Here is an 18074-nt window from a genome sequence, read left to right as displayed (position 1 = left end):
AAATAATCTTGTCTTCAGTGCTGTCCTTTTCTCCATTTTCCTTTCCATCTTTTCCCCCAGATTTCATCAGTTCTGAAGGCTGTTTAATTGACAGCTTTTGACAACTTTCAGTACAAAAGAACAGCATCATATGAAAGATCCAAACCAGGTTTACTTGAGAAAGATCCTCTGTCACATCCAAAAATTAAAAAAAACCCAGTTTTGTTAAATATTATGTATTTATAAAAGAGTAGTGTAGATACTATATGTGGTGCATTTACTGCACCCTTCATCTAAACAAGTACATTCACATAGATATCTAATATAGACTTGGCTTGAAAGGTGAGGAATTACCCAATAATTGGATGCCAGAAATTACAGCTGCTGATTAGTTTCAGTAACTTTTTCAATGATCTCTTACTGGTTAAAAATCAATATAAAATAATAATACAGGTATTTATAAAAATAGTTACTACCACTCTCTTACAGAAGCATCTGTTGCAATAAATTTCCAGTGGAACTTATTTGTCCACTTCAACAGTTTTATATATATTTATATACATATATACACACATATATGAATATATATAAACTGTTAAAAAAAGCTTTTTTTAAGAAATCATTGTCAGATTTTCAAGAGCATGGCACTTTTTCTTTTTTCTTATTTTCTTTATTTTTTTTGTTTGTTTCTTTTATTCCTAAGTAAAAGCTGTTAATATCAGTATAGAAAAAATTTGTTTGAGAATAGTTATCTCTGTTTTAAATTTTTCCCAAACCATACTTAATTTATTGGAGAACTGCATATTCTCACAATACTGGTATTCTTCTTGATGGATTCTTGTCTTTTGGTTTTTTAACTAGAAGATTTCATGGTGGATTTGTTATTTTATATCACTTTGCAGGATGATTTTTTTTATTAGTGTTTGCTTTGGGCAAATTACAATAGATAATATTTTGCTTAGGAAAGGTAAATATTAGCAAAGTGCCCTATGATTTAATGTGGAATTTGCATCTACTTTGCAACTTTAAAGAAAATAGCAGCTCTTTTCCTAAAATCCATAGTTGCTCGTAATTTGGAAACCTTGGATATAAATTCTGTCACTCCTCTGAGCTTATGAATAGAAATTTGGCTTAGAAAGAAAATTTAAAAATTCAATTAAAGTGTAGTACATATTGTCACATCAGGCTCTAGATGTAATTAAATCCTACATGACTCACAAGCCATTATTTCAAGCTGCCCAGTTCATAATTTTAGATAAATAATGCCTATAGTATATCAATGAAATGGATCATTTTATAATGGCACAAAGTATGAAATGCATTGAACAACTGCTGCTTTATCTGTTTTGTAATTTTCTCTCTTTTTTTTTTTCCTTTTTTTTTCCTTTTTTTTTTGCCATAGTACTTCACGGGAGTCCCTGCTTCTTTTAAAATTAACATGTTTCCACAAAGCTTACCTTTATTTTCATATTTACAATGATAGGAGTTTTGGGAGTTTTGAAGCTTGATCTTTCTGATTGTATCGAAGTGCATAAAACTACAGGCTTAATTCAAGGGGTATTTCATATCATAGTCATATTTACCATAGGCATAAATATGCATAAATTTTACCATCTTTCTGGCTATTGTATGTGTTTGGTTACAGTACAAGAAAAATAGAATAGATAGCAGATTTCCTTCAATTTGTAAGAACAAAATCCAAAAAGTCTGATGGCTGATTAGCTATTTTGTTTGTTTCTTTAGGATTTTCATTACAAAATATCTTTAAGAGCCATGAGTCAGAATTTATGTTTGGCCAAACAGAGTATTTCACATGAACATATACTTTTGATTTTCCCTAAAGGCTGACTGGTTATTCTTCCCATAAACCAATCTGCACTTAATCATTATCAAACCTTCACTGCTTTTACATCTATGATTTTACAGCTTAGGAAGCCACAAAATGCAACACAAAACAAACAACAAGCATTTTTCTTTCCCTAAAGCAGTTCTCCATTAATTAGTTCATGAGACAGGAGATTATTAGAAAAATGTAGCCATTTTAGATATTTGTTTCATCACGAAGAGCTATGAGAAAGTAATTCTGAATTTTAAAGAAAAATATCACAGAAGGAGGTGCCACATTAAAATGAATTTGTTGAAAATGTAGTTATTACATGCATTTTTTTGACTTATAACTTTGAGATGTGCAGTCTTATCAGACTATCTATCTGGGTGAATGCTTCTCATTTCTTTTTATGTTTTCATTTGCTTATCATTGGCATAACCCATGTCATCTAATGCTTCATGACTATATCTGTTTCACTCACCACTCATCCTGTCTGTGCAGTGAGCTTCTTATGCTGCCCAGAGCAAAGCGAGGAAGAAGTGCAGAGTGCCTACATACCATCAGGTAAATACAGGAATGTGGGAATCATGAACACATCTGGTTAGTTGTCCATACTTTGTGTGCCCAACGTTTTTTCCATGGTGGTATTTAGTCCCAGTACATAAAGAACTTCCAGGTACATTGTGATCCAGATGTCACTTGTTCTTTTTTTGTTTGTTGTCATTCAGATTCAGATATGTGTATTTGTTTTTGAACTCAGTAGTAAGGTCTAAAGGAGTTGAAGAAACTTTGGTTTTGCAGTTGTATTTTGTGGTAGATTTTCTGTCTAGTCACGAAAGTCCTGATCACCCAATGCATGACAGCATTTTAATAATTTCAAACTTCAGTTTTTAAATTTGTTTTGTTTTCTTTTATTTGCATTTTTATGTTTATATAACAGCCATGCAAAATTAAACAGTCTTTGCTTGTTGTGACACCTAATCTCATGCTGATTTAGTCACTTGCAGATGAATAAATACTGATTTACAAGGGCTTACTGGAAGTTATCAGATTTGAGATGTTTTACTTGTTTTTGCATCTAAAAATTATTCTGTAAATTGGATCCACATGTAAACTTAATAGTTTGGACCCATCTTCAATCTTCATTAATCTCTTGTTCCAAAGCTTGGAGCTCCCTGTCTTACCATTTTCCAGTGTTGTGAAACTAAACGGGACTGAAATATCTTTATCTAAAAAGTCAAAGTCTGCTCCCCCACCTCTTTTTTCACCATGTCTGTTAACCTTGTTAAAAATCATAACATTGTGTAGAACATCTTTCATTTACAATTAGTAAAAAATGTGGGTTGAAGTTAAGGTAGTTAACAGTTTAACTAATTCAACCAGGTAGTTATCCTTTGTCCCTTCGGAATCTGGGTGTTGATGTGGGTTTTGTGTTAGCACTAAATGTTTGAAGTCATCAAATGTTAAGCCATGTTGTCTAGTGCCACTATTCATTTATTAATGAGTGATTTTGTCTTGCAAAATACTGTTAATTTTTAAATACCTTGGTTTGCTTTAATTTTCATCCAATTTGAAGCAGTATTGAAGATTCTGTGATAGGGTTCTGTTATAAAGCAGAGTAATATAAAACTAAAATAACAAATATGTACGCTTTCAAAAACATCTGCATCAGTGAAGCTGTTAATTTTTTTATCATCAGTAGAAATATTTTCATTCTATACTTCAGCTGAAAAGGCTTTTTCCTCAAGATTTTAGGTTCTAAGGTTTAATAATTTATTTATCTTCTTGTTATTTTATGTCTGTTTATTGTCGGATAGTGGCAATTTTTCCTGCCCTCTTCCCATGTCCTTTTTGCTTCATCTTCTGTAACTTCACCCTCTTCCTGCCCCCAGGCCTGTGCTTTCTCCTTTCCTTCTTAAAGATTATAATTGTCATTATAATATTTCATTGACATTGCTTAAAGTCTCAATTAATGAAGTAAATACAGCATTATAAACTTCTGGTGCACTTTGCCCAGCCATTACTACTAATTCCAGTACTTTTACAAGTCTACCAAACCAGTCTGGTCACAGCAAAAAGTTGTACAAGGACAGCAACAGAGTTAGGTAATAGCTACACTGAATTCAGAGTCTACAGCACTTCCTTGCCTTTTTCTTTATTCCATTTATTGTTACTGTATTTTTGTGACGAAAAAAACCCCAAAATTCACCCTTTAAAATTACTAGTAGTGGTATACTCTAAAACAGGATGGTACTTATAATAATGTATTGAAGGTGAATATAAAATCGACAGATGACAATAGATTGATTCTTTTAAATTTAACTCTGAAGTTTATATACCCCAATTCCAAATAATACTCCAAAACTGGCAATATACAATTGTTTCAAAAACAGTTTCAGCAAAATTTTTTTCTATGCCATCTTCTCTCCTTTCTTATTTCTAGGGACCCGACATTTATTCATGTTAGAAATTTTACAAGACTTTATCCTTGTTTTCTAGACTGCTTACTGATCAATGGTTTAATTAGTACTTGAGACAGATTCAGCTTAAAATGGAAAAGAAATGTTAATGGTTTCTTGTTAAATGAAAGAAATTAGGTAGTCCAAGCTACAAATTTAAAATATATGGTGAGTTTAATGCACCAGTTTGGAATATTAGTCCTCGCTACCCATCCTGTCCCTCTGTATGCAGTTAGTGACTAATAGCAGAGGTGGTGGAAAGGTATGTGCCAGTGCTGTAGATCAGGGGTTGTCACATTCCATGTCTTAGATCCCCTACTTTGAATGGTAACATCTGCTCATATGCCAGGACTGGCCTGATGACAACCATTCCTTTATTCCTCCTTTGCAATGTTACAGTGACCTCTGGTAGAGAAGTCACCAGTGGTGACCACTAAAGCTGTTTACAGGAAGGGTCAAAGCTCCGCTGTTAAATCCCTCAGGGTTTTACAAACTCTGATATTTCTGGGCAGAGAGTTGATTCATCTGTCTGTGACACAGTCAGGTTTCTAATGTTGATCCTGATGTATTTTGGTCCAAGGCTTAACAGGAATCAAAATTTATCAGGATCAAAATCCTGTCTATCAGGACAGACTGTTCTTGATGCTGCAAAATCCTCAAGCCTGCTGGTTCTTCTAGTAGTTCCATAGTTGTGCCCTAGTAGGGTATGTGGAAAATTGTTAGAATGTTGTTATTAACCTTAAACCATTAAAAGGGCATAATTCACATTCAGTAGGCACTGTCTGCCTTTTAATTTCTCCCTTGTTCATGGGGTTGAACTGGCAGATAAAATAAACATTTCCTTCTCTAAAATCTATGATATTAGACAGTTGTCACATAACACCTTAGTGCTGCTGTGCTGGCTGATGCAGTACCTCTCCTAAGTTTTTAAATTAGCTTATAATTAATTACATTTAATTATTGGTAAATTTTGAAGCTGATACACCACTTTCAAAAGTCTTCCTTCCACATTCAAAAAAGCCAGATGCTAATACATTTGTAATAAATTTTTTGAAACTATATATACCTGTTTTAGCAAGACTTTAATGCTTTGCTACTGATGAAGTTAAAATCTCTTCAGGTCTAAGTAAGGAATCACTAAGAGAAATAAAAAGTAAATTTAATATCAACTTAAAACAGTCTGTATATTTTAATTAAAATTATCTATAAATGGAATATATATTACTTCCTTTTCAAGAAAACATCTGTACTTGTATTGGCATAAGTTCATGTACTTTATTAAGAAAAGGGTTAATACAAATTTTCTCCCCCAGATAACTGTCACAGTACTTGAGAAAAAGATACATGAAATATCTGCTCCTACAGCTATACAATATAATAGAATATTATGCATTTATTTTATGTTCTGGTCAGTCTTGGCTTGCCTTTACCTGTCTTTTTATTTTTGGCATGTTCTTGTGTTGTCCTGTGTTCTTTTCTGACCCACCACATTCAAGAAGTTCTGTTAGGCACTATAAAACATTACCACCCAAGATGCCTTTACTAGAAAATGTTACTCATTGGAACCTATACAGGTAAGAAGTGTTTAGAGTTCCCTTTAAGTAGTTAGCTTCTTTTAAAAAAGGAAAAAATAGACTTCCTTTGTTAAAGAAAAAAATAACAAAATGTTTCATACATTTTTGTGACTGAGAGATAAGGGATAAAATCCTAAAATAATTTCATATTATTGTTTAAATTAACACCTATGTTACAAAAAAAAAAAATAAACCAAACTACTTTGTATTAGTTGGAGTTGTCTTCACTGTTAAAATTATGTGTTGTGTGGTTTTCGTTATTACATTCTTTTGTTTATGTATGAGATTTCTGTTACATGTTAAATTTATTTTCATTTTGTTTAAATAATTTTAATTTACAAAGCTCAACTCTTCCTGCATGTGCTAAGACCAAATCCGTGATTAGACAGGATATTTCACTCCTTCATGATTGCCTTAATTCACGAATATCGAAATTTGGAGATGATCTGCTGGTTAGGTAAGACACTAAGGATTAATCCCCCCACTTGTTTGGTATCTAAAATGGATTATGCAGAATAAATGAGCTTCACTGTAAAGGGATTTCACATGACATATAGTGGATCACATTCTTTTATGTTGGCTTAAGACTTGCTGCTGTTAATAAGGATATAACTATTGTTTGGTATTACTCATTCCATTTTTCTTACAAGTGGATGCTGTTCTGTCTCATTCAGTTTTAAACATTTCAATATTTGCAAAAAATTTCTAGCAGCCTTTTGTTTGCTTTTATTTTCTAAACAAATCTTGGCACTATCATCCAGTCAACTCTTTTACGTTTTCCTTAATTAAATCATTGTGATTCTACATTTTCTGTAAAGAGAGCATTATTTTATGAGTTAATATCTAACATTGTATTCCTTTCTTTGTTTTCTTTTTCTTTCTCTTCTACCATTGGATGCAATGCACTGGCACTAGTGAACTGCAGCCCTCCCTTGACAGGGCTAGGAGTGCTAGTACCAACTGCTTGAGACCAGATACTAGTTTGCATTCACCAGAACGAGAAAGGTATAAAATAAAAACTTATGAATTTTTTTGTCATCTGTGCTGGTGATTTTTATAAGTTTTGTTTTTCTTCATATGAGTACTCTACATTCTTGTACATTCTTGTCTGCTTTGGTATTTGTAGACATTTTTGCTTCTATATTCATGTATGTCATGTAAATTGTGTGTTGGAGTTTATAACCGCTTCTGGCTACTTCCTTTGTTTTAAGTTCAAGCTGATGTTCATTGTTTACAAAAGTCCTCAGTATGCTGATAATAGCATTGCAGTGTTAAGTATTTTGAAACTACCACTTGGTTGTGAATCTTCATCATCATTTGCTAAAAAGCATCACATCTGTTTCTTGCTTGTTCTGTGGACTGCTAATAAAGCAGTGACATAAAATAGAAAGTACAACAAAACTTTCACATTTCAAACCAGAACTGTATCAATACTGATATATTTTTTTACAAAACAGCCAAACATCATTGCTTTCTTTAATCTGCTGCATCTGCTTTTGCAAGGTGGATAACTGGTTTTTTTTAAGGTTTTTTTGCTCCAATATTGTAAGGTTCACATAAATCTTAAGACATGTTCACAGTTTAAATGAAATATTATTGTGTCACATACATTGTGCAGGCATGTTATGGATGCTTTCTGTACTTTTACAGTTACAATAGCTTGATTAAAAATTTTAGGTGAATCAAATACTACTGGTACAAAAAGGGGGATTCTAAAAGAGAACTTTTCATCACTACCCATGTTTTTGGCTAAGAATAATACCACTTCAGAGTGAGATTTTAGGCTCACTGAGGGGAGTAATAGGCTCCCTTTGAATGAGAATAGGACAGAATTATGATTTCATCTGTGCAATACATATTTAATTAGTATGGAAGTTCATAGTGCTTTTTCAGTTGATACACAGTGTGGTGGTTGTAACAGTTGTGCTGTTTTCTTTATTATGGACAAGATGTGTGAAGAAAGGCACTAAGAATGCACTTTCCTCTTTGAGATAGGGTTTCACCTGGGTTTTTTGTTTATAATTTCCCTTTCCTTTTTCCCCACTTCCTGCTGCTCCTTGGTTGGAACTGTGCTCTTTTTAAGCTATGCTCTTGTTGCAGAGAAGTGACTAATGTTCTTCTCAGGCATCCCTGATGGATCTACAGTAGTTTATTCCCTTTTAAGTCTGAGTTCAAGATAGTAAAGATAATATAAACATGGTTACTAAAAAACAAAACAAAAAAATCAGCTGGCTTAGACCTATTCAGAATGAAATACAGATATTTTTCTAGATCTTTTTAAAAATATTGTAACATCATATTACTGAATGTGTACATATATACAGCTGCCTTCATCTACAAGCAATTACTTAATGTAATTGCATATAAATCTGAATAGTGTGTTCTGTACTTATTTCAAGATGCCACCTATCAAGTAGAATATTCAATGAAATAACCACTAATACCACTAATAGGTAATTATAAACAATCTAGTAAAAATGTTAAACTCAAAACTACATCTGTCCTGATGTGAAACAGTTCTGTTATGTCTTTAGAATTCATGTCCAGCAACCTCTGTCCACTGGGCACTGTGCAGAGCCTGCATCATTTTGCATGAGTTCCTCATAAAGGAAAATGTTTAGTCTGTATTAATGACCTCTGTTGCCTCTGTTGCCTGTATTAATGGCCTCTGAACATGAGGTTTTGCCAAATCATCAGTGGGTTTGATCCAAAAAAAATGCCCATCACTGTAAAAGTTTTTCTTAGCTTTTAGAAGTCCTAAATAGGAGGTTTTGACTTGGAATCCTTCATAGAGCAGAAAAGCTCTTGTTAATTCATATTCAATGTTTTGCTTGATAGTTTTATTGAAAATAATAAGATATGTGTGGCTTTGGCAGAGGATTTTTCTTCCTTTCTTGTGACATTGAAGATTTTCCCATGCAGCCCAAATTTTGGAGGTGGATGTAATATTTAATATATAAACCTCACCAAATTAATCTTTTTGTTTTGGGGAACATAAATTTTAGATGATCGAATGTGGAATCTACAGTTAGTCATCAGTGGCACGTGATGATAGAGGAGTCTTTAGTCTGAAGAACACAGAATTAAGTTCAGGGTCTGTAGAAAGCATTTTTGCTTCTGTGATGGACCAAATGAGAACAAAATATTTAAAATACAGTAAGACAAGTTCACTTTATGTAGTAGGAAATCTTTTTTGAAAGTAATTATAATGCAACACTAACCACAACAAAAATTAGAATGTAATAGACAATATGGAAAAGGTTGTGTTCATTACTGGAGACTTAGAGGAAATGAGACACTTGTCAGGTCTAGAATTCCTCCATCAAAGGGAAACACTCTTAAGGTTTTGTGAAGTCCAATCTACAGCACTTTTTCAGTATATTTGAGAGACTTGTGTTTCATGTTGTTTCTTCTTCCTTCTCCCCTCCCTGAATGACAGCATTGTTAATTTTATTTAAAAGTCTAGACTTTTATGCCTCTGAATACAGACTTCTAAATACAGCTCTGTATATTTTCTTTAACAAAATTATGAATATACTTACCTATGGAAAATTACTTCTTCTTATTCCCCCTAACCTTTTGACTCAGAGGGTATGAATTAGATTATGTTTGAGAACAAGAGCTAAAATAAACCGCTTTTTAACAAAATGATAGTGTCATAACAGATGGATAGTACAACCCTATTTCTCTCTGTCATGGATTTGCTGGAAACAGTTTTGATGCTTGAACTTTATACATCATTCATTTCATTTGGAATGATCAGAGTAGTTAATGCTTCTATGACACTTTTTTACCAGTAAAAGTCATTCTATTGACTCACTTATGCCAACAGAAAACTACTTTCAGCTGTATATAAGAATTTGTGATATGAAAGTCTAGTTCATTTCAGTATAGCAGAACCAAAACAACAATGAGGACATAATTCCTTTTCTCCTCCTATAAGTTCCATCATTTGACCAAGTAATGTCCATCTAACCTGACTGGCAAAGTGACCTCAAAGTGACCTTGCCTTGACAAAGGCCTGCTAAAGTTTTTTGTCAAATGGACTGATTTTGTACAGAGTTCAATCCTTCATATACTTCTCTTTTGCACAGTATACTCTAGGATATTCAAAAATATCAATCCCCTACTAATAACCTCTATGCAGTTGCACCAGGCCTGCATTTTTTTTTTTTTTTCTCTTCACACAATCTACCCTCTACTTATTCCAAGCTGTTTTGTTAATTAGTTTGGTTTTTTTTTTTCCAAAATGATTTTGTGGTTGAAGTTCCTTTGATGATCTGCAAGTCATCTTTAAGTTTATAATATGTCCTCTATGGCCATCAAAAGTGTTTTTCCTGCTACTACTCCATCATGCTTTGGGTTTTTTCATTATTATTCTTTTCACTGTGTCTCAGAATTTCTGCTTTTTTCCTTGTAAATTGGGTGCTATTTCTTTAGAATTGAGAAATATTTTGGCCTGAGGCATCACTTAGTGGAGATCTAAGCAAATAAAACAGAGAAGCACAGCCCAGGGATTAGGTCGTGTACAAGGGTCAGCAAACCTGCAAAATACAGACCCATGGCTGTATTAGATTTGTTCTGAGGTGCTTCACTGCAGTGGGAATCAAAACAGGATGTTTGCCATCTGCTGGTCACTACTATCTGAAGAAGAGACAAAGCTCAACAGTTACCTGTTACCTAATCATAAACAGATGCCAGGGAGGTTGATCCAGTTAAAGCTTGTCCTGATTTTGTGTTGATTTTTATATTGCATGCCCTTAACAGTTATGTCCAATATCCCCATTTTCATTTAAATCATGTACAGTGCAGTAACTGTTTGCATTAGGTCTGAGACATGCTGTCTTTCTGGTTCTTTCCAACCATGTAAAGAAACAGGTAGTTATATGTTGGTGTTGTACTGTGGCTCACAGTCATTCAGTATTCAATGAAAGGGAGCATGTTCTGAAAATTCCTATGTTCTGAATTACCTGGTTAATTCTATCAAATGCTGTTTAATATCTGTAGTGGATATCAGCATATTAAGGGCTTTGACTGAGTGCACTGATGCATTAACATTTTCTTTAACTCTTGCTTTGGAGAGAAAAAGAAACTACTAACAACCTATTTGCTCATAAAACATCTGAATGACCTACCTAACTGTTCAAATAATGCTCATGTCCCTGAAACCTTTGTTATTTGCATGTTCCATAAATCAAACCCTTTTCCTTATTACATGGACTGGAAGAATGCCTCAGAAAGGGAAATATTAGATACTTATGCTGAGTTAATGCAAACATTTTGCTATTGGTCAGTAAATCTGTTTTGGTATTGTAAATTGTTGTGCATACACTTGTTGCATTACAAACACATAACATCCCAAAAAAATAAGCGACATCAGTCTATAATATTGTATATATAATTCTAAGTTGAAAGAGCTTTTTCAAGAAGAAAAATCCCATAATACACCAGTTTTCATTCTCAATTCAGGTCCTCTTTGTTGACTTTAGTTGAGTGTCATAGTGTACTGGCATGTATTCCAGGGTAAAGAGAAATGAACAGAAGAGGAAGCTGGCTATGCACACTTCCAGTATATGTTTTGAAATGATAAAAAGTAACCCCAGTACTTGTACACAAATGTGTGTAGCTTAGTTTTAGTTAAATAATTTACCTCCATTCTTTCACTGCATTCCAGAAAAGGGTGACTTTGTGCCCTAGAACTTTTATTATAATTAATAGTCTTACATTTTTACTGAGGTTACATTTTTCCATGTGAATAGCTAGGAGTAATGGAATTAGAAAAATATCAAGAAAATGACCATCAAATGGCCTTTAAAAGTATTTTCTAACTTAGAATTGCAGTTTCCTACACAAGTGACAGGCTTTTAGGTAGTCTAGCATTTGAGACTATTTGAAGATTTAATGGTACACCGTAGAAGGTTTATATTGGTCTAAATTCTGTATCTTTGGGCACACCTTCTCTTCATTTGAGATGTGAAGTTTCTGCATTAAGCAGCCTTAAGCAAAGTATACTTGGGTATTAAATTACACACTTCCATTACTTTTTGGGGTATTTTTCCAGTCCCAAATCCCATATATTTAATTTTAGCACAAACTAAATATCGTATTTTTTTCCTGTTTTATTGAACGGGCAAACAGGGGTAGATGGTCCCCCTCCCTAGAGAGGAGACGACCTACTAGTCCCAGGATTCATATCCAGCATGCATCTCCGGAGGATGACAGGTACTAGTCAACTCCTCCCAGTTGAAAAATGGCTTACTGCATCTTGCACTCTCAGAGGAGTACACTGAAATTTAGAAGTGTGCATATATGTGGAGACTTAGAACCTCCAGAAGCCCAAAATAAAACAGCAGTTTAGATATCATCTCTGCATTTTGTTGAACTGTTATAAAGCACAGAAGAATGAACATCTTTTCAAGTTTTGTTTGTCTGAATAGTCACAGGACGCAAAATATGATGTCTGATACAACAGATCATCTGTGTTAATGTTCTTCAGTTTGTTTTTACCTGCTTCTGTAAATGGTGCTGGTGCTTTCACTGTGGTGCTTTATAATGTGGTAAATACTTGTTGTAGATCATATTCTTGTTTACATGTTTGTTTTCATTGGTTTTGGTTCTCCTTTTTTCAACAAACTGTTCCTAATGGGAAAAAACCCCACAGGCTGATATGTTGGAGGTCTTGGTAACACTTTCTAGTTGATATATGTAAAAATTGGCACTGTCTGTAAATTCTGTCCAAATCAGGATGGCCTCCATGGAGCAGGTTTTCCTAATAAGGTAGGTTTTGATTAAAAATCTCAGGGCTCTAAAATATTTTTATGCTGAATATCACCTATGATTAATAGAAGCACCTTTGTTTTTTACTTCTGACAAACTTTCTAATCACATGATTTTTGGTATCTTGTTTTGGCAGCAGCACTTTTTTTTTTGTTGTTACTTTATTTCCGGATAGATCTGGCTTTTTTTTAAGCAGACGTAATTTATATTTAAATGCAAATTCAAAATTTTTCTTTCAGTATTTTGTTTTACAGAAAGTGACAGGGTACAGATTAATGTAAACACAGGTTAATGTAAATAATCTGTATATGAATTTATGAAGTTGCACTTAGAGCTGTAAGACTGAAATAGCAGTGGTGCAAGTCCTGGCCTTCTGCTAAAGTCTACTCACAGTACTGATATTTGTACTGTGATTTATCTTGTTTGCTTGATACTGGAAATATTCCACTCATACCAGGTGGGAAGAGTGTAACTGTGTGTGGGTAGCATTCATTTATTTAATTTATTAAAAAAATTTACAAAAATAATTTAATTAATATTAAACAGAATTATATATGACAAAATTAAATTAGTGAAACATCATTTCAAAGCTGTCCTCCTGTACAGATACTGCATTTCAAAAAATTTTGCCAATACATCCCTGTGATGGGACTATTAAGCTATTAAGTGTTTAGAAATGTAGTCCTTTAGGCATTTTTAAGTAATTTTGGTTCTCATTTTTTTGAGTCAATGGAAAGATTTCCTTTGACTTCAGAGTATCAGACTTAAAAAAATCAGTGAAATGAGGTTTTCATCTAAATACTGCCGCTCTCAATGCCAAATACAAAGCTTTTTTACGTCTGAAGCTGAAATTTTGTGGAGAAAGGCTGAAATTATCTCATATCCACCAGGAAATATTTTACAATGAAGCATCTGTAGGATATGGAATCTGTTTTGGGAAAGTTTTTGAGATGGATAAACAGCAGCCTAATTTTCTATATGAAATCGGTGCCTTCTCTTGTTTGTAAGTCTTTCATGCAATCTGGTCACCAAAACCCTGTGGTGAGAAGTCAGGCACTGATGAACACAGAAGGAATTTAAGCTAACCTCAAAGCAGATGAGAGTGAGTGCTTTCAGCCTATGAGTTCCAGGATTTTCTCGTTAAGAACATTAAGAGACATTCAGAGAAGTTCTGAGAACACTGAGTTTTTTGCATTGCCTATCTGTAGAGAGAACATCAGTGAGGGAATCAAAAGTGCTTTAACATTGTTCTCTACTCTGTCAGTTTGCATTTGTTCTGATTAATTCACATGTTTATTACAGTGGGCCAATACTACTCAGTTCGATAATTAAAGTTTTTTTAAGATATGCTTGTATCAATTTGACAGCCGAAGTTGTGGCTGTTGGGAAATGAATGATGCGTCAGCAGGGATAACAAACTGTTTATCACAGCTTTTGAATCATAGTTCACAGATTAATTGACTTTGACAGACTTCATCTTACTCTTCATTTGAGTACATTACAGATTTATATTACAAATGGGTCCAATTTGGATATAGAGTGCAATCAAGATCTACTTCTGAATACATTTCTTAAATCTATGACTTATGCATTATTTCTAATTTTGGTAAATTAACCTTTTGCAACTTTATATTTATTTCTAACGGTTTGTAACCTAAATTTTGGTAAAACTTTTGGCAAGATTGCTCTTCTGGAATGTGTTCACTTGCCATATCAGGAAGAAGTGTCTCCTTGATACGCTGATGAGATGAAGACATGAGTTACGTATTATTTCAGTGTTAAAAATTTGCAAATGTTTGGTTAGTATCATGTATTTCTATAAGATATTTTAAAGGATAGTTTTTCTATTGAATTTGATATCATTATTCCTTGAAAGGTTCTTGTTTTTTTCTGTTATAAATTAGAAAGTCTAAATGTCTAATGTCTGCAGTGTAGACAGATAAGTATGTGGAGAACTGTGAAATTGTAAGTGATGATAAAAACAAGGTGAATGAAAGCTGAACATTTAATGGTAGATGAAACTTTTTTTTCAGAGTGTTCTTTTGGAAAAATCTGCATATAATATCAGCATATAACCAAGACTGGATAAAACAAGCCTTTAAAAAAAGGAATTCTCACGTATTTTCATTTAAGAGAAGTAACTTTTGTCAGTCATGCATACATGTGTAAGAATGCTTTTCCCAGAGTCACCTGAGGCCAGCTGCAGAACAAGTGCCCTCCTGGTACTTGCAGGAACCATGCAGATCCTGCCTTTAAGAAAACTTCATTTAAAGTCAGGAAGTATTGAACATGACATTCTTCATGTCATGTTCTTCATTCTGGCCTCAAGGCTACATAAAATAACACTCACTGCAGACCAATCAGGGCTCTTGTACAAGACATTAATAAATCATTTAAAAATATCAGACACTGAATTGTATAAAAATGTTATGTTTTCATTTCAGAAGTGGTGATTTTTCATTTCAGTAGGAATATTGTCAAATATCTGTGAGAAGATTTGTTAACACAAGTCTGTTAAATATACTGAGGCACATAGAACTTTGGAACACAAACTGTAAATAGCTTGTCTGTCTATAAAACAATATGCAGTGCTTATCTATATATGATATGTATTGTTCAATGATTTGGTGTGACACTTGGAAGATTTATGATCTTAAAGAGAAATTTTACCCTTTCCTGACCCTAATGTAGGTATAGATGCCGATATATTACAAAACTTAGATTATTAGTGGACCACAAATTTTTCTGAGTTTTCTCATTAAAATCCAAATTTGATGTTTGAAAAAATATACTCCATTCATAAGTCTTAAAATATATGTAATTAAAAACTAATAATAAATCAATAGGATAATTATATTTTTGCCAAAATGAAAGCTGTGAACAAATTCTGTGGCTTCAGCAGAAATTAAAATGCCACAGAAATTCAGAAATTCCTATATACTTTTTATTTTAAAAAAAAAGTGAGTAAATTATTCTACTTTGCTCTTGAATTATTGCTAATTGTTACTGTAGCAGACTGTGTAGCAATAGAATATGAAGGTTTCATCAAAATACATGAAATTAGGAAATTTACTTGCATTTTCAGGAGAACTTCACAACATAATGACAAAATATTCATCTTAAGCAAAGAGGTTTTTTTATATGTGTATATATTCTCAAGGATAATAGCATCTGTTAAATACCAGTTCTGCCATTCAGCATGGAGAGTATAATGGTTTTTAAGAGTACTGTTGTGGTTTTCATTTTATACGTCATGGCATCTTAGACTGTTGATCTTACCTCTAAAATTTTATGGTGTTTGGAATAGGAAAATGAGAAATACAGCTTTTTTCATAGATAGTGACTTAATGCTTTTTTGTTTATATATTTGACTGCATGTCTCCACCTTCACTGCATGTGACCATCTCTCTGTTTCTGCTCATTCCGTCCAAATTCACATCCATGTTTCCAAATATTATGAAGAACAAGGACGCTGGAGTCTTGCATTCCAAAACAGGACAGTGTAGACCACCTAAGTGCTAAACCTGGAGCAGCACAGAGGTATCCTATTTACTCAAATCATAGATCAAAGTAAATGAGGTATTGGTTACACTATATTCTTCATATGTTCTGCATACTTTCACACATTTTCTTTTTTTTTTTTTCCCTTTGTGTACAAGCACATATATGCATATATGCATGTATCATTCATGGATAATAATTTTTTTTCTCCTTTTAAGTATGTCTAGGGAGTAAATTGGAGTGTGTTGAGCTAATTGGAAATGTATACCTCTTAGCCAGAGGGAGGAAACAAAAAGGAAACTGATTTTAAATAATTTCTAGTATGTGCTGCTCTCAAGGACAGCCCTGAGAGCAGAGAAATGAGTGTACTTAGCTCATTAGTGCTGTGTTTCTTGTCACAGCAAAGTTAAGTCCTGCTCTCAGCTTTTTCCTCCAACTGAAACTACTCACTGTGTGCTCTCTTTCTCCGTTGTGTGCAATGTCACAGTCTAGGCAAGCAAGGAGTCAGAGAAAAATAGTCCCCAAACAGAACCAACTAAACAGAAAATGAAGAGGGTGACATAATTTGAATGGAAATGCTGCTGCATACAGTGGATCTAGCCACAACTTTAAAAACTTTGCTAACTGTAGGTTTTAAGTAAAGCTGCAGCATTTAATACATGTGTTTTCCTCTGTATCCACTTTATATTTGTCCTGATAAACAAAAAAAATTGAAAAATAATGAGAATATACAAAAAAATAAATTGAAAAAAATAGATTGAGAACAAAAGGGATTTCGGTTTTTAATCTGATATACTATTTTGTATGAGAAAATACATTTTTTAAAATCCAGAAAGCATCAGGAAATGACCTTTTCATGCAGAAAGCATTTTCTATTTTATTACAGTGTTTTCTTTTTTGTGGAATCTACTGCATCACAGTAAAATGCTCATCAAGTATTACAGTGGGTAAAAATAATAAAAATTCACTATGATTATGTTCTTTGGGCATAGCTTGGTGTGACAGCTGTTTGGGTCTCTTCCAGTTCAGGCCCTGGATTACTCTTTATAATCACAAAGCTTTAAAAGGAAAACATAATAATTTTAAATATTATTTTTTGTCTCTCTGCTTTTCCCACAGTAATTTGTATAGCCTAATATATGACATTGACTGTACCATTTCAAGATCTTGCATGTATTAAAGTTTGTCAGCATTTCTGGTCTAGGATTGAATAATCATCACTCCCAGGTTTAACCACTCCTGAAACTCTGTATGCATTTTTTCTTTTGAAGAAATAATACAACTTGATGATTTTCTGAGGTTAGAAGTAGTAAATCTGAATTTTTAAATGCTAACATTACTATGGATCGTATAGACAGAAAATTTTGGAACTCAAGACTTGCAAAGATTTATGTATTATATTTATAGGACTGGGTAATAATAGTGAAACGTGGCTTTACCTTTGTTCTTACACGTATAGACTCCTATTACTCTTCATTGTTCTTATTTAATATCAAAGTGAGTGCTTAGATTGTCTGAGGTAACTAGTGCCTCAATATCCAAATGTCAGATGAATTCTGTAAAAGATTTGTGTAGGAAAGGAGTAAAGGAGTGAAATAATTTCTAACTTGCTTATATTGAGTAGGAAGAAAACAGAATTTCTAAAAACGTTAAAAGGTAATAGAATGAAATTTTTGAAAAAAACAAGTTTTTATTAATATAGTGACAGCCTTTTTTAAATCCGTTATGATACAGTATTTGTTTTGCTTTTGAAATGTATATTTAAAAGCAATTTTTAAATTTGTTTCTCATTCTGTTAAGAGATGACTTACAGGGCTATGAGGAGTATGTTTCTAGTCAAATGCAGGCTGTGAAGTGGGAACTAGTTGCAGGCTCTGTCAGGATTAATGTTTTCTTCCCTGTTTTGGGACCTCATAAGCTGCACACTGTGAGCCTCAATCAGAACTAGTTAATGCA

The 18074-nt window shown here is 33.2% G+C and overlaps 1 protein-coding gene across 25 annotated transcripts in view; it reads left to right on the top strand.

Annotated features, from left to right (window-relative positions):
* The window catches only part of RIMS1 (regulating synaptic membrane exocytosis 1), a 302405-nt gene that overhangs the window by 201121 nt on the left and 83210 nt on the right, over positions 1-18074 (top strand). For 9 of the 25 annotated variants that reach the window (XM_033512979.1, XM_033512969.1, XM_033512977.1 and 6 more), the window contains exons 19-20: positions 2309-2371; positions 6756-6845. The exons of 4 other annotated variants lie outside the window; for them this stretch is intronic. In XM_033512979.1, coding sequence (XP_033368870.1) covers positions 2309-2371; positions 6756-6845 — 153 coding nt within the window. Of the gene's footprint in view, positions 1-2308; positions 2372-5762; positions 5841-6183; positions 6298-6755; positions 6846-11978; positions 12063-16079; positions 16158-18074 lie in introns of all 25 variants that reach the window. 12 more of the 25 variants (XM_033512974.1, XM_033512964.1, XM_033512973.1 and 9 more) reach the window with 5 other exon arrangements.

The sequence above is a fragment of the Parus major genome, chromosome 3, assembly GCF_001522545.3.
Source record: "Parus major isolate Abel chromosome 3, Parus_major1.1, whole genome shotgun sequence".
NCBI classification, from domain to species: domain Eukaryota; kingdom Metazoa; phylum Chordata; class Aves; order Passeriformes; family Paridae; genus Parus; species Parus major.
The sequence above is the reverse complement of the archived record's forward strand: the minus strand, read 5'-3'. Positions and strand labels throughout refer to the sequence as shown.